We start from the raw sequence: 16,427 nt of genomic DNA, 5'->3' as shown, positions 1-16,427 counted from the left end.
AGCCATATGCGGAAGGCGGGAACTGGTGACACTTATTTGTCCCTCCCTCGCCTCTCTCCTCTTCTCTCCCTCTCTCTCTCTCTCCATTCCAACAGGTCCTCAAATCAGAGTCGGAGCTACAAAAATATACGTTTATTCAAAGCAAAGTACTAATTGAATAATTCAGATTCTCACAGGATAATTAATAGAATGATGACTCATAGATCAATTAACTCAGATAACCCCCTAGAAATAATAGTCTTAATCAGTAATAGTCAAACACCAATTATCTCTTCTCCAAAGTATTATAGTTCCCTCCACTAGGACACTTAGTCCCCTCACTAGGACACTTAGTCCCCTCCACTAGGACACTTAGTCCCCTCACTAGATCCGCCTGTTTAAAAGACAGGAGAACACACTAGTGAGCACACACAATTGTAAAGATAAAGTCAAAAGATTAAATGAAATAGAACATCTTTACAAAATATCAAAACAGACAACTAAGCCACAACTTTGGCTAAAGCACATTGACTCTTACCCATTATCAAAAAAAACCAGAAACCAAAGCCACATTTCTGGAAACCAGGAATCTTACCCAATTACAGCTCGGAACATCACACACTTTCAAGGAAACTCCTCGGCATATGCCATCGTGCTCTGCCTTTCTCGCACAGACCTCTCCGTAAGTCTCCCCATAGTTTTGGCTAAAGATGCCATTATGAACGGAAGAGGCAAACACGTACACATGAATTCACACCCTTCGGTAACTGGTTGCAGCCAGTTTTCAAAGGCACCTTGAACAAGCTATCATAGCACTGATATGCTTAGGTAAGGAACTTTAACATCATACCACCCAAAATAGTCATCAGCATTCTTAAGCTGAGATGTATTGTCACTTGGACTCTGTCTCCAGGGAAGTTAAAAATTATAAGTCTGTACATTTCTCCATACTAGTTACAAATATATAATATATATGTATATATATATATATATATATATATATATATATATATATATATATATATATATATATATATATATATATATATTTATACAAAGATACAAAAGTAAAAAACAACATTAAAAAATTGTAACTCTGGTGAAAATCTTTCCTTTACTCTCTTTACTTTTTGATTATTAATGAATTTGTGTTAAACTGTATTATAAATGATTGATTTAAATGAGTAAATAATGAAGTCCAGATGTAGCTTCATGAATACCAGCTTAGCCCACTTGCCACTTGGGCGTCCGGCCTAAAAATGTGGCCTATAATATTTTAGTTGAACATTCAAAAGATGACTTCCATCTGTCCTGTTAGTGTGTAATTTTACATAATTGTTATCGATCCTTATTCAATAAACATTTGCAGATCCCATCTTGCCCATATATTCATATACGTTCATAATTACTACGTGTACGTACGCCATGCGAATTATACCTTAACATGATAATAAAAAAATAAATAACTCAGATATTTTGTGCCTGGTGAAATTCATATATGTCGAAGGGAATATATTTTTTCTCAGAAAAATAAACATTTCTATGCAATCATGAATCTTTTCCCTGCACGTGAACCTACTGCTTTTATGTATAAAAATTAATATGAATTCGCATCCCCTCATAGCACAGAAATATGAAATCTTTATAATTGAACATCACTCAAATGTCAAGGTAGAAATGCCAATTATATTCCACTAGCAAAAGAGTTCCGCTCATCATTTGTCAAATATACATTCCTCTTTATAAGCTCAAAATAATAACGGCGGTGTTATTGCTTAAACGATTCTTAATTGGACTGTTATTAGGCAGACTCGAAATTAGTAAGGGCAGAATTACAGTCAATGGAGGAATGACCTTGTGATAGACGCCTTTATGATATGAAAGTAATTTATTTTCATCTCGCCAATTAAATGATGCAGTAAATGGAATTCATGTCTAGCTGTTCACTGGCCAAATTATGATAATGCTGAGGATAAAGGCTGTATTATGTGTGATAATAGTGTGCCCTCCATACCGCCAAACTGACGAAATTAGAATAAAAGATCGAGACGGTAAGTCACCCCACCCCTGGGACGTTCAGTAGCGTAACGAAGCTCTAAGTTACCTTCATTTCGTAAACTGAAATGGCGGATAAAACTCTCTTTGGGCTGAAGGACGGCAAGTCTCAATGAAGAGGTAATCACCTTTAGAACATCTTCATTACACAAAGAGTTACAACAAAATGAATGGACATGCATGACATTATTTTGTCCGGTTGGTGGGAAATCTTGAAAAGGGCAAAGGAAAATATATATATATTTTTTTTTTGGTTGTTATTTACTAACTTTACTCATTTGTATTGGAGGGTGACCAGAGTCCCTCTACTATTAGTCATGTATAACTGCTGTTATGATAAGAACATCGATAATAGTGAAACGGGCATACAAAACGCTTATCATTTCAATAAACGAAGTAAATCAAGGAATTTTAATTTATTTCCAATCTTAGAAGCAAACTCCCATAAGTATCTTTTTCTATATTCTTCGTTACATCAGTTACTAAACTGTAATGATTCGTGTGCCTTAAAACTAGGACAGGTTAGTCCTGTCTGGATACAAAACATGAACGATTGCATCAAATGGACATTCAGATTTTATCTGATCTTTATCACAAGTCCCCTTCTAGGCTACCATTTACAATAAGTCTAAAATGTAAAAGTATAATCTTCGAAATGCCGATATAATAGCAATCTGCTTTATTTTCCTAAACCCCAGACATCGCATAACGTTACCACTGTCCGGTGGGTTCATTCGTTTAACTTCCTGATGGTTCTTGGAGCTGTAGGAATTTATTAAACTGGGGTTTTACTTTAAAATAAAATGGGTATCTTAAAATTGTGCATCAATGCACCTAGAAGGTGTAGTGAATTCGTGAGAAATTCAGTGTATTGAAAACACATATATTTTTTATTGTCATTGCAGAGGTAGTTCTTACCAGGCATAACAAATACGGAGTGTGTAAAGGTTGGATGGTACTGCTTCTACAAAAGAATTATTGATCAAACAAAATGCTGCAGTGGTTTCAAACGGTCATTTTCGTCATTCCTAATCAAGATTTATGGATTATCTAGTCCACTCTTGTATTGTTGTTCACTGTTCATTATTTATTATTATTATTATATTATTATTATTATTATTAATTATTATTATTATTATTATTATTATTATTATTATTATTATTATTATTATTATTATTATTTTTAATGCATTTCTAGAAAGCTGAAGAAAAATTTGTATCGATTATGGGGCTGACTTTGAGCGTTCAGTCAAAAGACCATATAAATATGCTATCTGGGAAATAATTGCTAATGTTAACAGGGTAAGCCAGATAGTATTTTGTTCAGCAAACAGAATAAAATTGAATTGATATGCTGGTACATAAAACCACAATAACAAGAAACTTTTTGCTCCACGGTCATCAAGTAACAGAACCATGGCCTGCTTAACAATCGTTCAACCAAGGTTTATCTATAATAATAATAATAATAATAATAATAATAATAATAATAATAATAATAATAATAATAATAATAATAATAATAATATAATTCAACGTTTCTCTACTGAAGCTACACCTGTGTAAAATTCGCAATTGTTGCATGCAATGGGCCTCCTACTATGGTTATAAGAGAAGGATTGTGAAGTGAGGTCCAAAACTGTTTTTGTTTTCTGGTAAACAAGAAGAGGCCTAAAAAGAAGAATAAGGAGAAATGCATTGAAAACTTTCAGCGTAACTGGGGAGTCGGGTAAAAAGGGCAATGGGACACCATGTGACCCAGAAAAAAAAAATCAGGCCATTTCTACTGCAGTTACTGACAAGCTCACTCAACCACCTGTATATATTTCAATCTTAAATGGCCATTACGTATTCCATGTTTCTTGATGGTCATTTCAAGCGTTTCTCCCATTTATTTTCGCTCAGATATCCATCCATCACTGATGGAAGTGATTTAGTGAGCACTTGTACAATTACCTAAAGAGATATTCCTGCGAAATCTTATGGGCAAAGTGATATTAAAGAGGAGGTATAGTTGATTATTCAACCAAACTTGTTTGATAAAATCTCCTTAGGGGGAAGTGCCCCCAGAGCATCTCACGTGGCGCACCAAAGACATTGCTGAAGGGTGTTGTTTGCAGCGTCCCTTCAGCCCCTGCAGCGTCCCCTCAACCCCTAGCTAGTAGTAAGATTAAGCCAGCCTTGTGCGGGCACGGGCTCTTGCTTTTCAGTAGCCCGTAAAACCCATAGCTGCATCGACTTTTTAGCCTCTCACTTTACCTCAGTTCCTGCTTCCTTTCTTCAGTCTTGCTTCTTGCTGTTTATCACCTTTTACTTTTACTTCTCAGGATAACTGTGTGGTTTTCTATTAGTTCTACCTTTAGATCCTTGTATTTCATTTCCTTTTTCTTTTATTCTGGAGCTCTCTTTTCTTGCTGCCCAGCCCCTCCAACTCACTATTCTTATTGTCTTCACTGCTGATTGGGCAAAAGGTCCCCAGTGCTTTGCTTGACAGCCTCTATTTCATGAAGCAATCACATCTGACTTAATACACACTGGAATATATAACAGCGGTTGTTGTCAATATGAGCTCATACATAGATCTTCATGATCCATTGCATTAAACTGAATTAATTTGTTTGTGAAGTTAATGCGTTGTTAAACAGTGAATCTTATAACATCTGGAAATTTCTAGCTAGTAAAGATCTTGTGGTAATCAGTACGCTTATACTCGAGACCTGTTACCTAGTAAACTGTTTAATGATATAAAAAAAATTTCCTGATTGATTATTGGCATTTAAGATCCTGAAACGTAATGTTCTAGGTGGAAGTATTTTGATGGATGAATTCCAATCTTTCCTTTAATTTTCCCATAAGTACTTATCCTGCAAACTCATGCAAAATACTCGCTGCCGGGTGCATTCAGGTTAAAAAAATAATTATTTGAATTTTTAAACAATGTATGCCGTATCAAATCCAATTGCACAACGACACAGTTAAAATGCAAGACGAATTAAGAAGTAATAGTAAAACATTGAGTGTTCGCAGGAAAACATGGTATTTTTTTTTTTCTCGGAAAATACCGAGAATCATTGAAAAGTAAACAGCGTGAAAAATAAAATACCTACATATAGATGTATATATATTATATATATATATATATATATATATATATACATACATATATATATATATATATATATATATATATATATATATATATATATATATATATATATACATATATATACATATATATATATATATATATATATATATATATATATATATATATATATATATATATATATATATATATATATATATTATGTATATATATATATATATATATATATATATATATATATATATATATATATGTACATACATATATATATATATATGATATATATATATATATATATATATATATATATATATATATATATACTATGCATTTGAATAAAAGTCAGAGTATTTCTTAGCGCTACTTAGAGAAGCCAACGGCATGTGTGAGACGTGAGACTTACTCTTCTCTCTTTTCATGTGTTTCTCTCATAGCCACTTCCACTGACTGCTTGTTTTCTGTTACCTTAGGTCCCATAGGAGAGAGAGAGAGAGAGAGAGAGAGAGAGAGAGAGAGAGAGAGAGAGTCGGCTCAGATTTACATCCATATCCCTTGCCTGAAAGTTGATTCCAGACTTGACCTCACTTCCTAATCCCATCAAATCTCCAAGAAGAACAAAACGGGTCTGTTATAAACAACAAAGAGAGTTAGGAGTAAAAACCCTCAGCTCCCCTTCAACAACAAAGGCAAAACATTTCCATTCCCTCTCATGATATTCACTATATCAAGTTTGGCAGAACTTCTCCCGAACCTTATTGTGCCACAATGGCGATCCGAAGCTTATCTTGTCTTACGGGTACAACAGTCTCCTCATTAGCTTTCGGTATTAAATGGTAATGAATGTCATTGCGGAATTCCCGTAGTTATGACGCTGACACTGGCCTCACCTCCGGCTTACTATGGTAGATTCACATCAACCGTGCAACTGATGTCTACGCTAGTCCCTTACAAAACTCCTGATTGGCTGCTGATAAGCCAATCACAGAGCTGTAAACTCTCAGTCTCTCTCGAGAGTTCACATAGGCAGGATGTATGTTCCACCTCTCCTGAGGGATGACGTAGGCTATCCCCCAGGAGAGGTGAAACAGACATCCTACCTATGTGAACTCTCGAGAGAGACTGAGAGTTTCCAGCCCTGTGATTGCTTACCAACAGCCAATCAGGAGCGTCGTAAGGGACTGACCTAGACATCAGATGCACGGTTGATGTGAATCTACTATACTCACAGTATAGTGGAAGATACGAGTAGTAATATTCTACTTTGCTGAACTTTCTTTAACAAGTCATCCTCACATAAGTATTGTGCCAGCTAAATATGAATTCATTCTGAATATAATGGTAATAAATATAAGTCTGGTAAAGATTCATCCAAAATGGCCTCCTGCTTCAAAACCAACACCCCATTTTCTTTTACGACATTGTCAATATCGGCCATTATGCCGTTCCAATACCGCATTTCCATCCAGTTGCTTCTCATAAAGTGATCCTCGTTACTCGACAGAACCGATATTGCCGGATAATGTTCGTATCCATATTCGGTATCATGGAAAATCTAGCCTTCGATAGATTCTCTCAATGGCCAATTTGTCTCGCGTCATGAGAGGAGAAACTCAAGCAAAGATAAGTGGAAGGATGCGTTGAAAAAATGGATGCACTTTTAATGATGGGAAAAAATTATGAGAGGGTTAATGAAGTTGAGGAGCTTTTCTTGCACTTTATCAATTACTTGGGCATTTTATTATACTACCTGTGTAGTGTCTCTCTCTCTCTCTCTCTCTCTCTCTCTCTCTCTCTCTCTCTCTCTCTCTCTCTCAAAGGCAGTAACATAAGAAAAAAAAAATTTTTCAGCTAAAAAAAAAAAAACCCGTTTATGGTCACTCCATTTTCTAAAGAAGCACAGTAACACACCTGTCTAAGACCAGCCACCATAAAAAAAAAAAACATTTTTATCTATTTTATGAGTAATTAAACTAAAATAACTTCATGGACATAGTTACGTCAGATAGCGTAACTATCTCAAGTACCTTTTCTTTATTCTAGTTGAGTAACTTATAAAAGATGTTCATTTACAAATGTTTTATATTTGTGAGAAATTACGATAAAAAAAGAAAGAAAAAAAACACGGCAGACTCGTGCATAAAGAATATCTTTGAATTGTGTTTAAATATTGCTCATTTCTAAATCAAATGAGTTTTTAATTTTCAATAAACTTCAGAGTTTGGTAATGATTAATTTTAAGGTGCTTAATTATCTCATGTTACTAAATCCCTTGAATTAACCTAGCCACCTAGGGGGCCAAACAAGTCCTTATTGGTGCCGGTCCCAAGCCCAGATAAATAGGGAGGGTTGGTGTCAGGAAGGGTATCCGGCTGTAAAAATCTGTGCCAAAACCTAAAAATGGAATGAGCCGAAATATGGAAACAGGTAATGCTAGGGCGTACTCCGTAAACGACGCTCAGAGATATCGCCCTAACTCTGTGATAAGGCGAGAGCTACTGCATCAAGAGCGGGTGCAGCTAAAGAAGCGAGCTCACATTGGGTTTAGAGTATGTCAGCTTAATATTGGGTCCATGACTGGGAGAGGTAGAGAACTGGCTGACTTGATGAGAGAAAAGGCGGTAGATGTTATGTGTGCGCAAGAAACGCGATGGAAAGGAAATAAAGCTAAAGAGTTGGGTGATGGATATAAGCTATAATATAGTGGAGCAATTAAACAAGGTAGAAATGGAGTTGGCATAGCACTGTCTAGTGAACTGAAGGATACAGTGATAGAAGCGCTTAGAAAGAATGACCGCATCATCAGATTGAAGATATGTTATGGAGGAGAGATTCTGAATATTATAAGTGCATATGCACCACAAGTTGGTTGCACAGAAGAAGAGAAGGGAAATTTCTGGAGAGACATGGATGGAATAATGCAAGAACTGGAGAACATGAGAGGGTGATAGCGGGGGCAGATTTGAATGGCCATGTTGGAAGTGAAAATGAGGCGATTGATCGGGTGCATGGGGGCCATGGAATTGGGGAGAGAAACCCAGAAGGAGAGAGTGTAGTGGACTTTGATTTGTCATTCGACATGGCAATAGTAAACACATTCTTTAATAAGAAAAGGGAACACCTAATAACATATAGGAGTGGGAGAAGATTCTCCCAGATAGACTACTTCCTGTATAAAAGGATAAAACTGGTGGAGGTCAAGAACAGCAAAGTTATTCCAGGCGACCATGTTGCCCCCGACACAGACTGCTGTGTATGGATTTGAAGTTAAAAAGGGAAAGAAAGTCCAAAGCTAAGGGGATAAGGAAAATTAAATGGTACAAAGTAGAGAAGGAAGGGGATAAGAAGAGAGAGTTTGACAGGAGAGTTTTGGAGGATATCGATATAGGGATTGAAAGTGTTCAAGAATGGTAGGCACGAAATATGGCAGTAATAAGAAGGCATGGAAAGGAGCTGCTAGGAGAGACATCTGATATCATATGGGAAGAAAAGGAGAGTTGGTGGTGGGATGAAGACATTGAAAAAGTAGTAAAAGATCAGAAAGAGGCAAAGAAAAGATGGTAAGAATCACAGTCAGTGGAAGACAGAGATAGGTTCAGAGAGAAAAACAAAGCGGTGAAAAAGGCGGTAGCCCAAGCTAAAGCAAAGTCGTATGATGTTGTGTATAATGAACTGGGGACAAAGGAGGGATAAAAGAAGATGATCAAGCTATCTAAGGCTAGAAATAAGAGCACCAAAGATATTATGCATATCAAACAAATAAAAAATCAAGATGGTGTAGTACTTAGAAAGGACGAAGACATTGTGAAGAGATGGAAAGAATATTTCGAACATGTGTTAAATGAAGAAAATAATAGACTAATAAGAGAGGATGGGCAAATGAACATTGACATGGTAATGAGGTTTTCTAGGCAAGAGGTACTATATGCACTGAAGAAGCATTAGGAGATGAAGGAGGGGATATACTGTACGATCTTATGATAAAGATCCTTGAACAGGGAAAGATACCAAATGAGTGGCATGGGAGTATATTGATCCCAATTTTTAAAGGGAAAGGCGATGTCCAGGAGTGTGGTAATTATAGGGGCATTTAATTGATGTCCCACACTTTGAAGATACTGGAAAGGATGATAGATGCTAGACTGAGAGAATTACAAATAGGGAAAGAGCAGATGGGATTTATGAAAGGAAGGGGAACAACAGATGGTATATTTTGTCTGAGGCAACTAATGGAGAAATTCGGGGAAAGGAAAAGGGACATACATATGGTATTCATTGACCTTGAAAAGGCTTATGACCGAGTCCCGAGACAAGAGGTATGGAGGAGTCTGATGGAGAAGATGGTGCCAGAGAAGTATGTGCGATTGATACAAGAGATGTACCGGAATGTATTTACCAGAGTGAGGAGCAGTGTTGGGGAGACAGAGGGTTTTGAGGTGTGAGTAGGATTACACCAAGGGTCGGCTCTGAGCCCATTTATCTTTAACATAGTGATGGATGTTATAATAGAGGAAGTAAGGGAGGCAGTACCATGGAACATATTGTATGCTGATGATATTGTTCTGTGCGGAGAGAGCAAGGAAGATCTGGAAATGAAATTAGAAAGATGGAGACAAGTACTGGAGGACAGAGGAATGAGAATAAGTATATCTAAGACATAATATATGTGTACCACCACTGAGGGGGATGATAGAGAAAGTATTTAGCTTGGTGGAGAGCAAATAGAGAGTTGAAAAGTTTAAGTATTTGGGATATTTTTTTAACGCTGGAGGAAGTATGGAAGAAGAAGTAAAACATCGGGTACAGGCAAGCTGGAACAACTGGAGAGCGGCTTCTGGAGTTCTTTGTGACAAAAGAGTACCGCTTAGGTTAAAAGGAAAATTTCACAAGATGGTGGTAAGAACAGCAATGCTGCATGGTATGGAAACAGCAAGCATGAGAAAAACAGAGCAGAAGATGGATGTGGCAGAAATGAGAATGCTTAGGTGGATGTTTGGGGTGACAAGAGAGGATATGATCAGAAATGACTATATAAGGGGGTCGACTAAGGTGGTGGAAGTATCAAAGAAAGCGCAGGAGGGGTGGCTGTGATGGTATGGACACCTGTTGAGGAGAGATGAGGACCACGTTGGGAGACATACTATGGGAATGGAGGTTCAAGGACGAAGAAGAGGGAGACCAAGAAAGAGATGGAAGGACTGTGTGAGAGGAGACTTACATGAGAAGGGAATTGATGAGGCAGAAGCGCAGGATAGAAATAGATGGAAACGGCTCATCCGAAACGGTGACCCCATATAAAAATGGGAACCAGCTGGGAAGAAGAAGACTAAATCCATTGAATTATAATTGGATTGTTCAACTTACAGATACACGACCGGATGATCTGAAAGTAAAACAGAATAAATGTTAATAAAAATGAACTAACGCGTATCTGTCTGTCTGTCTGTCGTGTTTATATGAATGTCATTTTGGAGCCTCTATTGTATTAGGCAGACAATGTAACAACAACTTTCACAAACAGCTAAAAAAATGTGTCAATGTCTGTTTGTCTGTCTCTCTCAACTCTCTACATGAACAGTCATAACCAACTAAAAATGATCGTTGATGACCAGTGGATCACAAAATCACTTTCTGGTCCAGATGACCCGTCTAAAGCGTAGCAGAGTTTGGAATGAATGAATGAATGATTGACACGAATTCCGAGCAATTTGATGCCCCTTTGGGTCACTTCTGATGACTTTCCTTTCCGTTAGAGCAGGATGCGACCATGCATTCACAATTTCGTGAATTGTAATTGATTTTTGCACACAAATGAAATGACAGCAACAGCACAATAATGGTACTTATTAATGTTTTTATTATTATTATTTATTGGAAGGAGACCCTCTTTTAAAACAAGTCTTATTGAAAGATATTGCTGCATCAGCTGTATTTAACTTGTAAATAGTCTTCTCTATTTTTCTAATAATTGCTTTCTCTCTGCTACTAAAACTGGCGAGTATTGCGCTGATATTACTCATCAGGAGGAGTCAATTTCAGGGATATTGCTTACAAATTTGTCACAGCAAATGAACAAATATATCAAAACATAAGTCGATCTAGTGGCCAACGTTTCTCTCAGTATCATCCGAGCATGATCATGGCAGTGGGTCGGAGCAGACTGTAGATGCTGTCAGGATCTACTCAATATATAGTGATAGGTCAGCAGGGGGTCAACCGCTCGCTGAGTTTTCATTGGTTGGTGGCGCAATGCGTTCCTGCTATTGGTTAGAGGAAGTTTCCTTCAAGACACTTCTTGTTGTTGAAGGTCGCGCCGTTGCAGCCTAGCAGACCATCGAGGCTGAGGCATGACTTCCCTGGGCATTGTGTCATTGGCTGCTGAGCTGCTTGTTTCATCTGGTATTCTTTGATTGGGGGTGTTGCTCGATCTGGTATTACTTGTATTATTATTTATAATCATGGGTCTTAAGTAAAAACACACAAAAATGGCAACCCTCTCCGCTGTATCATCAGCCAGACACCTGCCCCCACGTATAGATTGGCCATGTGCCTTAATAAAATTTTGATGCCCTCGTACCAAGCCGATGTAGCCTGCGCTCTTCAATGTAATTCCTCAAAGAATTCCGAGACTCCCCAGAAACAGGCACTATCACCTCTTTGGACGTAGAATCCCTTTTCACGAACGTTCCTGTCGACGAGACCATCAATATCATTATGGAGGGCATCTACAGGGACCTCTCTACACCCCAGCTGAATATCCCAGAAGTATCCCTGCGGACACTCCTCTAGATATGTACGAAGAAGGCTCCTTTCTCCACCCATAAAGGCCAGATGTTCCGGCAAAAAGACGGAGTCGTGATGGGTTCCCCTCTTGGTGTCGTATTCGCCAACTTTTATATGGGTACTGTGGAAGAGAGAGTTTTCTCCAATATTAGAACACCCTGCAAATACGCAAGATATATTGACGATATCTTTGTTCAAGCCGAGAATGAGGAAGAGGTTGAAGCTGTCTGGCGCACGTTCCAGCAGTGCAGTTCAATGAATTATACCGTCGAATTCAGCAACGAAGGCCAGCTCCCCTTTCTCGATGTCCTCGTCTACAAGACCGACGACGGTCTAAGAACTTCGGTGTGTACAAAGCAAACAAACTTAGGGCTTTGCCGGAATGGTGACAGCAAATGTCTTGCACGGTTCAAGAACACCACAGTCAGGGCCTTCATTCGGAGGGCCCTCACACACTGTTCTTCCTGGCAGGACACTTTCAAAGAACTTGACCGAGTCACTCAGGTGCTCGTTAATAACGGGTATCCGAATCGACTTATTAATAAAGAAGTCCGCACAACGCTGGACCATTGGTACAGCAAGAGTGAGAGACCGCAGCCCCACCCCCATGAGAAGATCAAGCTGTATTACAAAGCTAGAATGCACGCACATCACTGTGAGGACGAGGATGCATTGAGAAAAATCATCAGAGAGAACGTGACCCCTACCGAAGTCAACAAAGAACTCGAACTCGTAATTTATTACCAAATTCGATGTACCTGCGACCTTATCATGAAGAACAACCCAACTCCCCCAGCAAGAGACCCCTTTAAACAGTCGAATGCAGTCTACCAATTCTCATGCCCCGTCGGTGGATATCCTGGCTCTTACGTTGGTATGACTTCTATGAAACTGTCCAAGAGGATTTCTTGCCACGCACAAGAAGGGGCAATTAAGAACCATACCATGACAGCACACCAGGAAGCTATCTCCCAAGACGGTATTATAAATAAAACTAAGATAATAGGGAGGGCTCCTGACCAGCAACGCTTACGACTGTTTGAGGCACTCCTCATACAGCAAGAAAAGCCCTCATTAAATATGACACAAGAAGTACTTTTCCTCCCCACCAACTTAAGAAGACCCATGAATATAAATAATAGTACAAGTAATACCAGACCGAGCGACAACCCCAATCAAAGAATACCAGATGAAACAAGCAGCCCAGCAGCCAATGACAATGCGAGTCATTGAGACAAAATGCCCAGGGAAGTCATGCCCCAGCTCCGACGGTCTGCTAGGCTGCAACAGTGCGACTTTCAGCGACGAGAAGTGCCTTGAGGGAAACTTCCTCTAACCATTAGCAGGAACGCACTGCGCCACCAACCAATGAAAACTCAGCGAGCGGTTGACCCCCTGCTGACCTACCACTATATATCGAGTAGATCCTGACATCATCTACAGTCTGCTCCGACCCACTGCCATGATCATGCTCGGATGATACTGAGAGAAACGTTGGCCACTAGATCGACTTATATTTTGATATATTTGTTCATGTACTTTGACAAATAAATAAATTTGTAAGCATTACCCCTGAAATTGGCTCCTCCTGATGAGTAATATCGACGCAATACTCGCCAGTTGTAGTAGCAGAGAGAAAGCAATTATTAGAAAAATAGAGAAGACTATTTACAAGTTGAATACAGCTGATGCAGCAATATCTTTCAATAAGACTTATTATTATTATTATTATTATATTATTATTATTTTATTATTATTATTATTATTATTATTATTATTATATTATTATTATTGTTATTATTATTATTATTATTATTATTCATTATTATTATTATTATTATTATTATTATTATTATTATTATTATTATTATTATTATTATTGAAAATTAAATTCCACAATATTGTGTATGTTAAAGTATAAAGAATTGTTAAAAAAATAAACTGAAGTAAACCATTATAAAAAATTATTTTCACGGTATTACTCATGATATTACTACCAAATAATATTTTTAAAAACATTAATGAACGAATGAAAGAGAAAAAAACGACAACATAGTGAGATGTAAAAATAATAACTACACATTAAATGAATATAATTAATTAATATAAATAATTCTTGAAAGACTGCTTAAGCGGTATTCATCAAATGAAGATGCCTCTTGAAGTCATCAGCAGTGGAGTTAATCAGACAACTTGAAATAACAAAAGGGTCACTTCGTGACTAAAACATTTTTATTAAATTTGTCTGTCTGTCTGTTTGTCACTCTCTCTCTTACTCGTTCTTTCTCAGAAGCTTACCGGTATAAGAAAGTCTCTTATTTATTGTCACCTTGTGTAAGACAGCAAACTGCATATGGGTCATATTACCACAGACGTAAACTCAAGGCTGTCGAAACCAATTGAATAACGTTAATTTGTGACAGCTTCATCATCAAGTCTGAAACGATTTCTTCCTACTCATAAAATCAACAAATGGCGATTTACAACTATGGCTGGCCCTACGTGGGTGTCTGATTGAAACATCGACTGTAGTACTTTGCCTTTATTACAATCGGTCAATGAAAAAATGAACATAACATAAATATTCACAGCAGTGACAATTTTGCCATTTTAGTTAAATTATAACTCCTTAACACTAAGACAGGTAAATCCCTGAACTCACATTAGAGTCAATTTCCCAGTCATTATCACAATAGTTAAATAACTATAACTGCACATAGAATCTTTAGGAAATATACATAGGCATTACCACGCACTTCGAGGAATAAAAAAATGTCATGAACAAACTCTACCCGTCAGCTATCCCGGCCCGTAGCCCGTTTCACCCTGGTCCAACCCCTTACGACCTCTTATGCATTAACTCATTATCAAATTATAAGATCTCTTATGCAGTAATTCATTATTAAATTATAACGATCTCTTAACAAAATAATACCCTTTTTACTTACCAAATTGTTTGCTTAAGCCCCTCGTGGTCTGCTGAGTACATTCCTGAAGGGGAACGCCATCATAAATTTGTGCACGTGACCCCTAATGATACTCGTTGAACGAGCCTGTATTTCCATCATATTCACTGCTCTATTTAGCTATCAATTGTTATTCATCAGCAACAACCCTCTCTTAGCTCTTAGTCTATAAACCTCAGTACACTGCAATGCTTACCTCTTAAATCCCTTAATTTCCTCCAAGGCCACGCACATCTGTCCACTCTTTAGGTCTAAACACAAAAGGACAGGTTTGCCTCCCATGCACTTGACCAGGCAGCAGGGGAAAAATGAGCCGATGGTTCCTTTTTCTTTGCTCGTCATAAAGGGAGAGAGGAAATAGGGAAAGCGTCCCAAATCATCCTTAGTGTCCACAAAAGGGAACTTGTTCACTTGTAAAAAAAAAATTTTCTTTTGAGATGAGACAAGAGCATACGCTTATATCGAGTGGCCCGCAATTCAATTACCAAATTTCCTTTTACCGCGAAAATGGCTGTTTACGACTGCACAGCAAGCATAGTTGTTAATGGTCGTGCAGCGACCATATTGTTTTCAGTCACACAGCGGACATATTGTTAACAGTCGCGCAGAGAAAATGCCGAACCCGTTTTCCTGCGTTCAAACCCGGCCCTTTGAAACCGCCTATTGCTTAGCATTGGCCACTAGGCCCTGCTCTTCCTCTAGAATTAAAACAAGTTTCGCTGGTAGGCCTATAAGTATTTTTCCGCGAATTTTAAAAAAAAACTTTTTTGAGCCGACGTATGATACGTCCAATCGGCATACGGGAGACATTTTGACTCGACGTTTAATACGTCCAATCGGCGTAAGAGGGTTAACAGTCGTGCAGAGAAAATGCCCAAACTTTTCCTGCGTCGACACTCGCCCCTTTGAAACTACCTATTGCTTAGCATTGGCCACTAGGCCCTGCTCTTCCTCTAGAATTAAAACAAGTTTCTACAGTGGTCTGTCATAATCCTTGACCCCCCTTCTGACAGTCACCAACCTAACCAATCCATCTTTCCCTGATTTAGTCTGTACTACCCGAGCCAATGACCAATGGCAGCATGCTACACTTTCATTGATCATAAGGACTTCATATCCCACCCTGACGTTTTGTCGTTCCTTGAACCACTTCTGTCACTGTTGTAACCCCGACAGGTATTCGCGTTTTCAACATGCCCAGAACTGCTCGGCAATATGCTGCACTTGCTTCCATCTCTGCTTAGAGTAGCCACCTGTTGCAATGTCACACCCTGCGGGCAAATCTCTCATGTTTAAAAGCTTGTTTGGTTGTGAGGGGAGCTGGGTCTCCACTGTCTGAGGTGACAATGGTAAGGGGCCTACTATTATCTGTTGCTTCCACCTCACAAAAGAGAGTACACAATCCTTCGTAATCCAGTTGCTGTGTCCCCTAGACTACATCTAGGACCCTCCTTACAGTACCTATCAATCGTTCCCATGCTCCTCCAAAATGCGAGGCGCCTGTTGGATTGAAAGCAAATTCCACCCCACACTGGAGCAAC

At 38.3% G+C, this 16,427-nt stretch overlaps 1 protein-coding gene across 1 annotated transcript; it reads left to right on the top strand.

The window, feature by feature from the left end:
• The first annotated feature begins 11,968 nt into the window (after positions 1-11,968).
• On the top strand, positions 11,969-16,130 carry LOC135196612 (uncharacterized). Its single transcript, XM_064223452.1, has 2 exons — positions 11,969-12,794; positions 16,063-16,130. Exons 1-2 carry the CDS (start codon positions 11,969-11,971, stop codon positions 16,128-16,130), a joined length of 894 nt encoding a protein of 297 aa, XP_064079522.1.
• Positions 16,131-16,427: the final 297 nt, after the last annotated feature.

The sequence above is a fragment of the Macrobrachium nipponense genome, chromosome 18 (assembly GCF_015104395.2).
Source record: "Macrobrachium nipponense isolate FS-2020 chromosome 18, ASM1510439v2, whole genome shotgun sequence".
In the NCBI taxonomy this organism is placed as follows: Eukaryota; Metazoa; Arthropoda; class Malacostraca; order Decapoda; family Palaemonidae; genus Macrobrachium; species Macrobrachium nipponense.
Note: the sequence above shows the minus strand (reverse complement) of the source record. Positions and strands in the feature narration are given on the sequence as shown.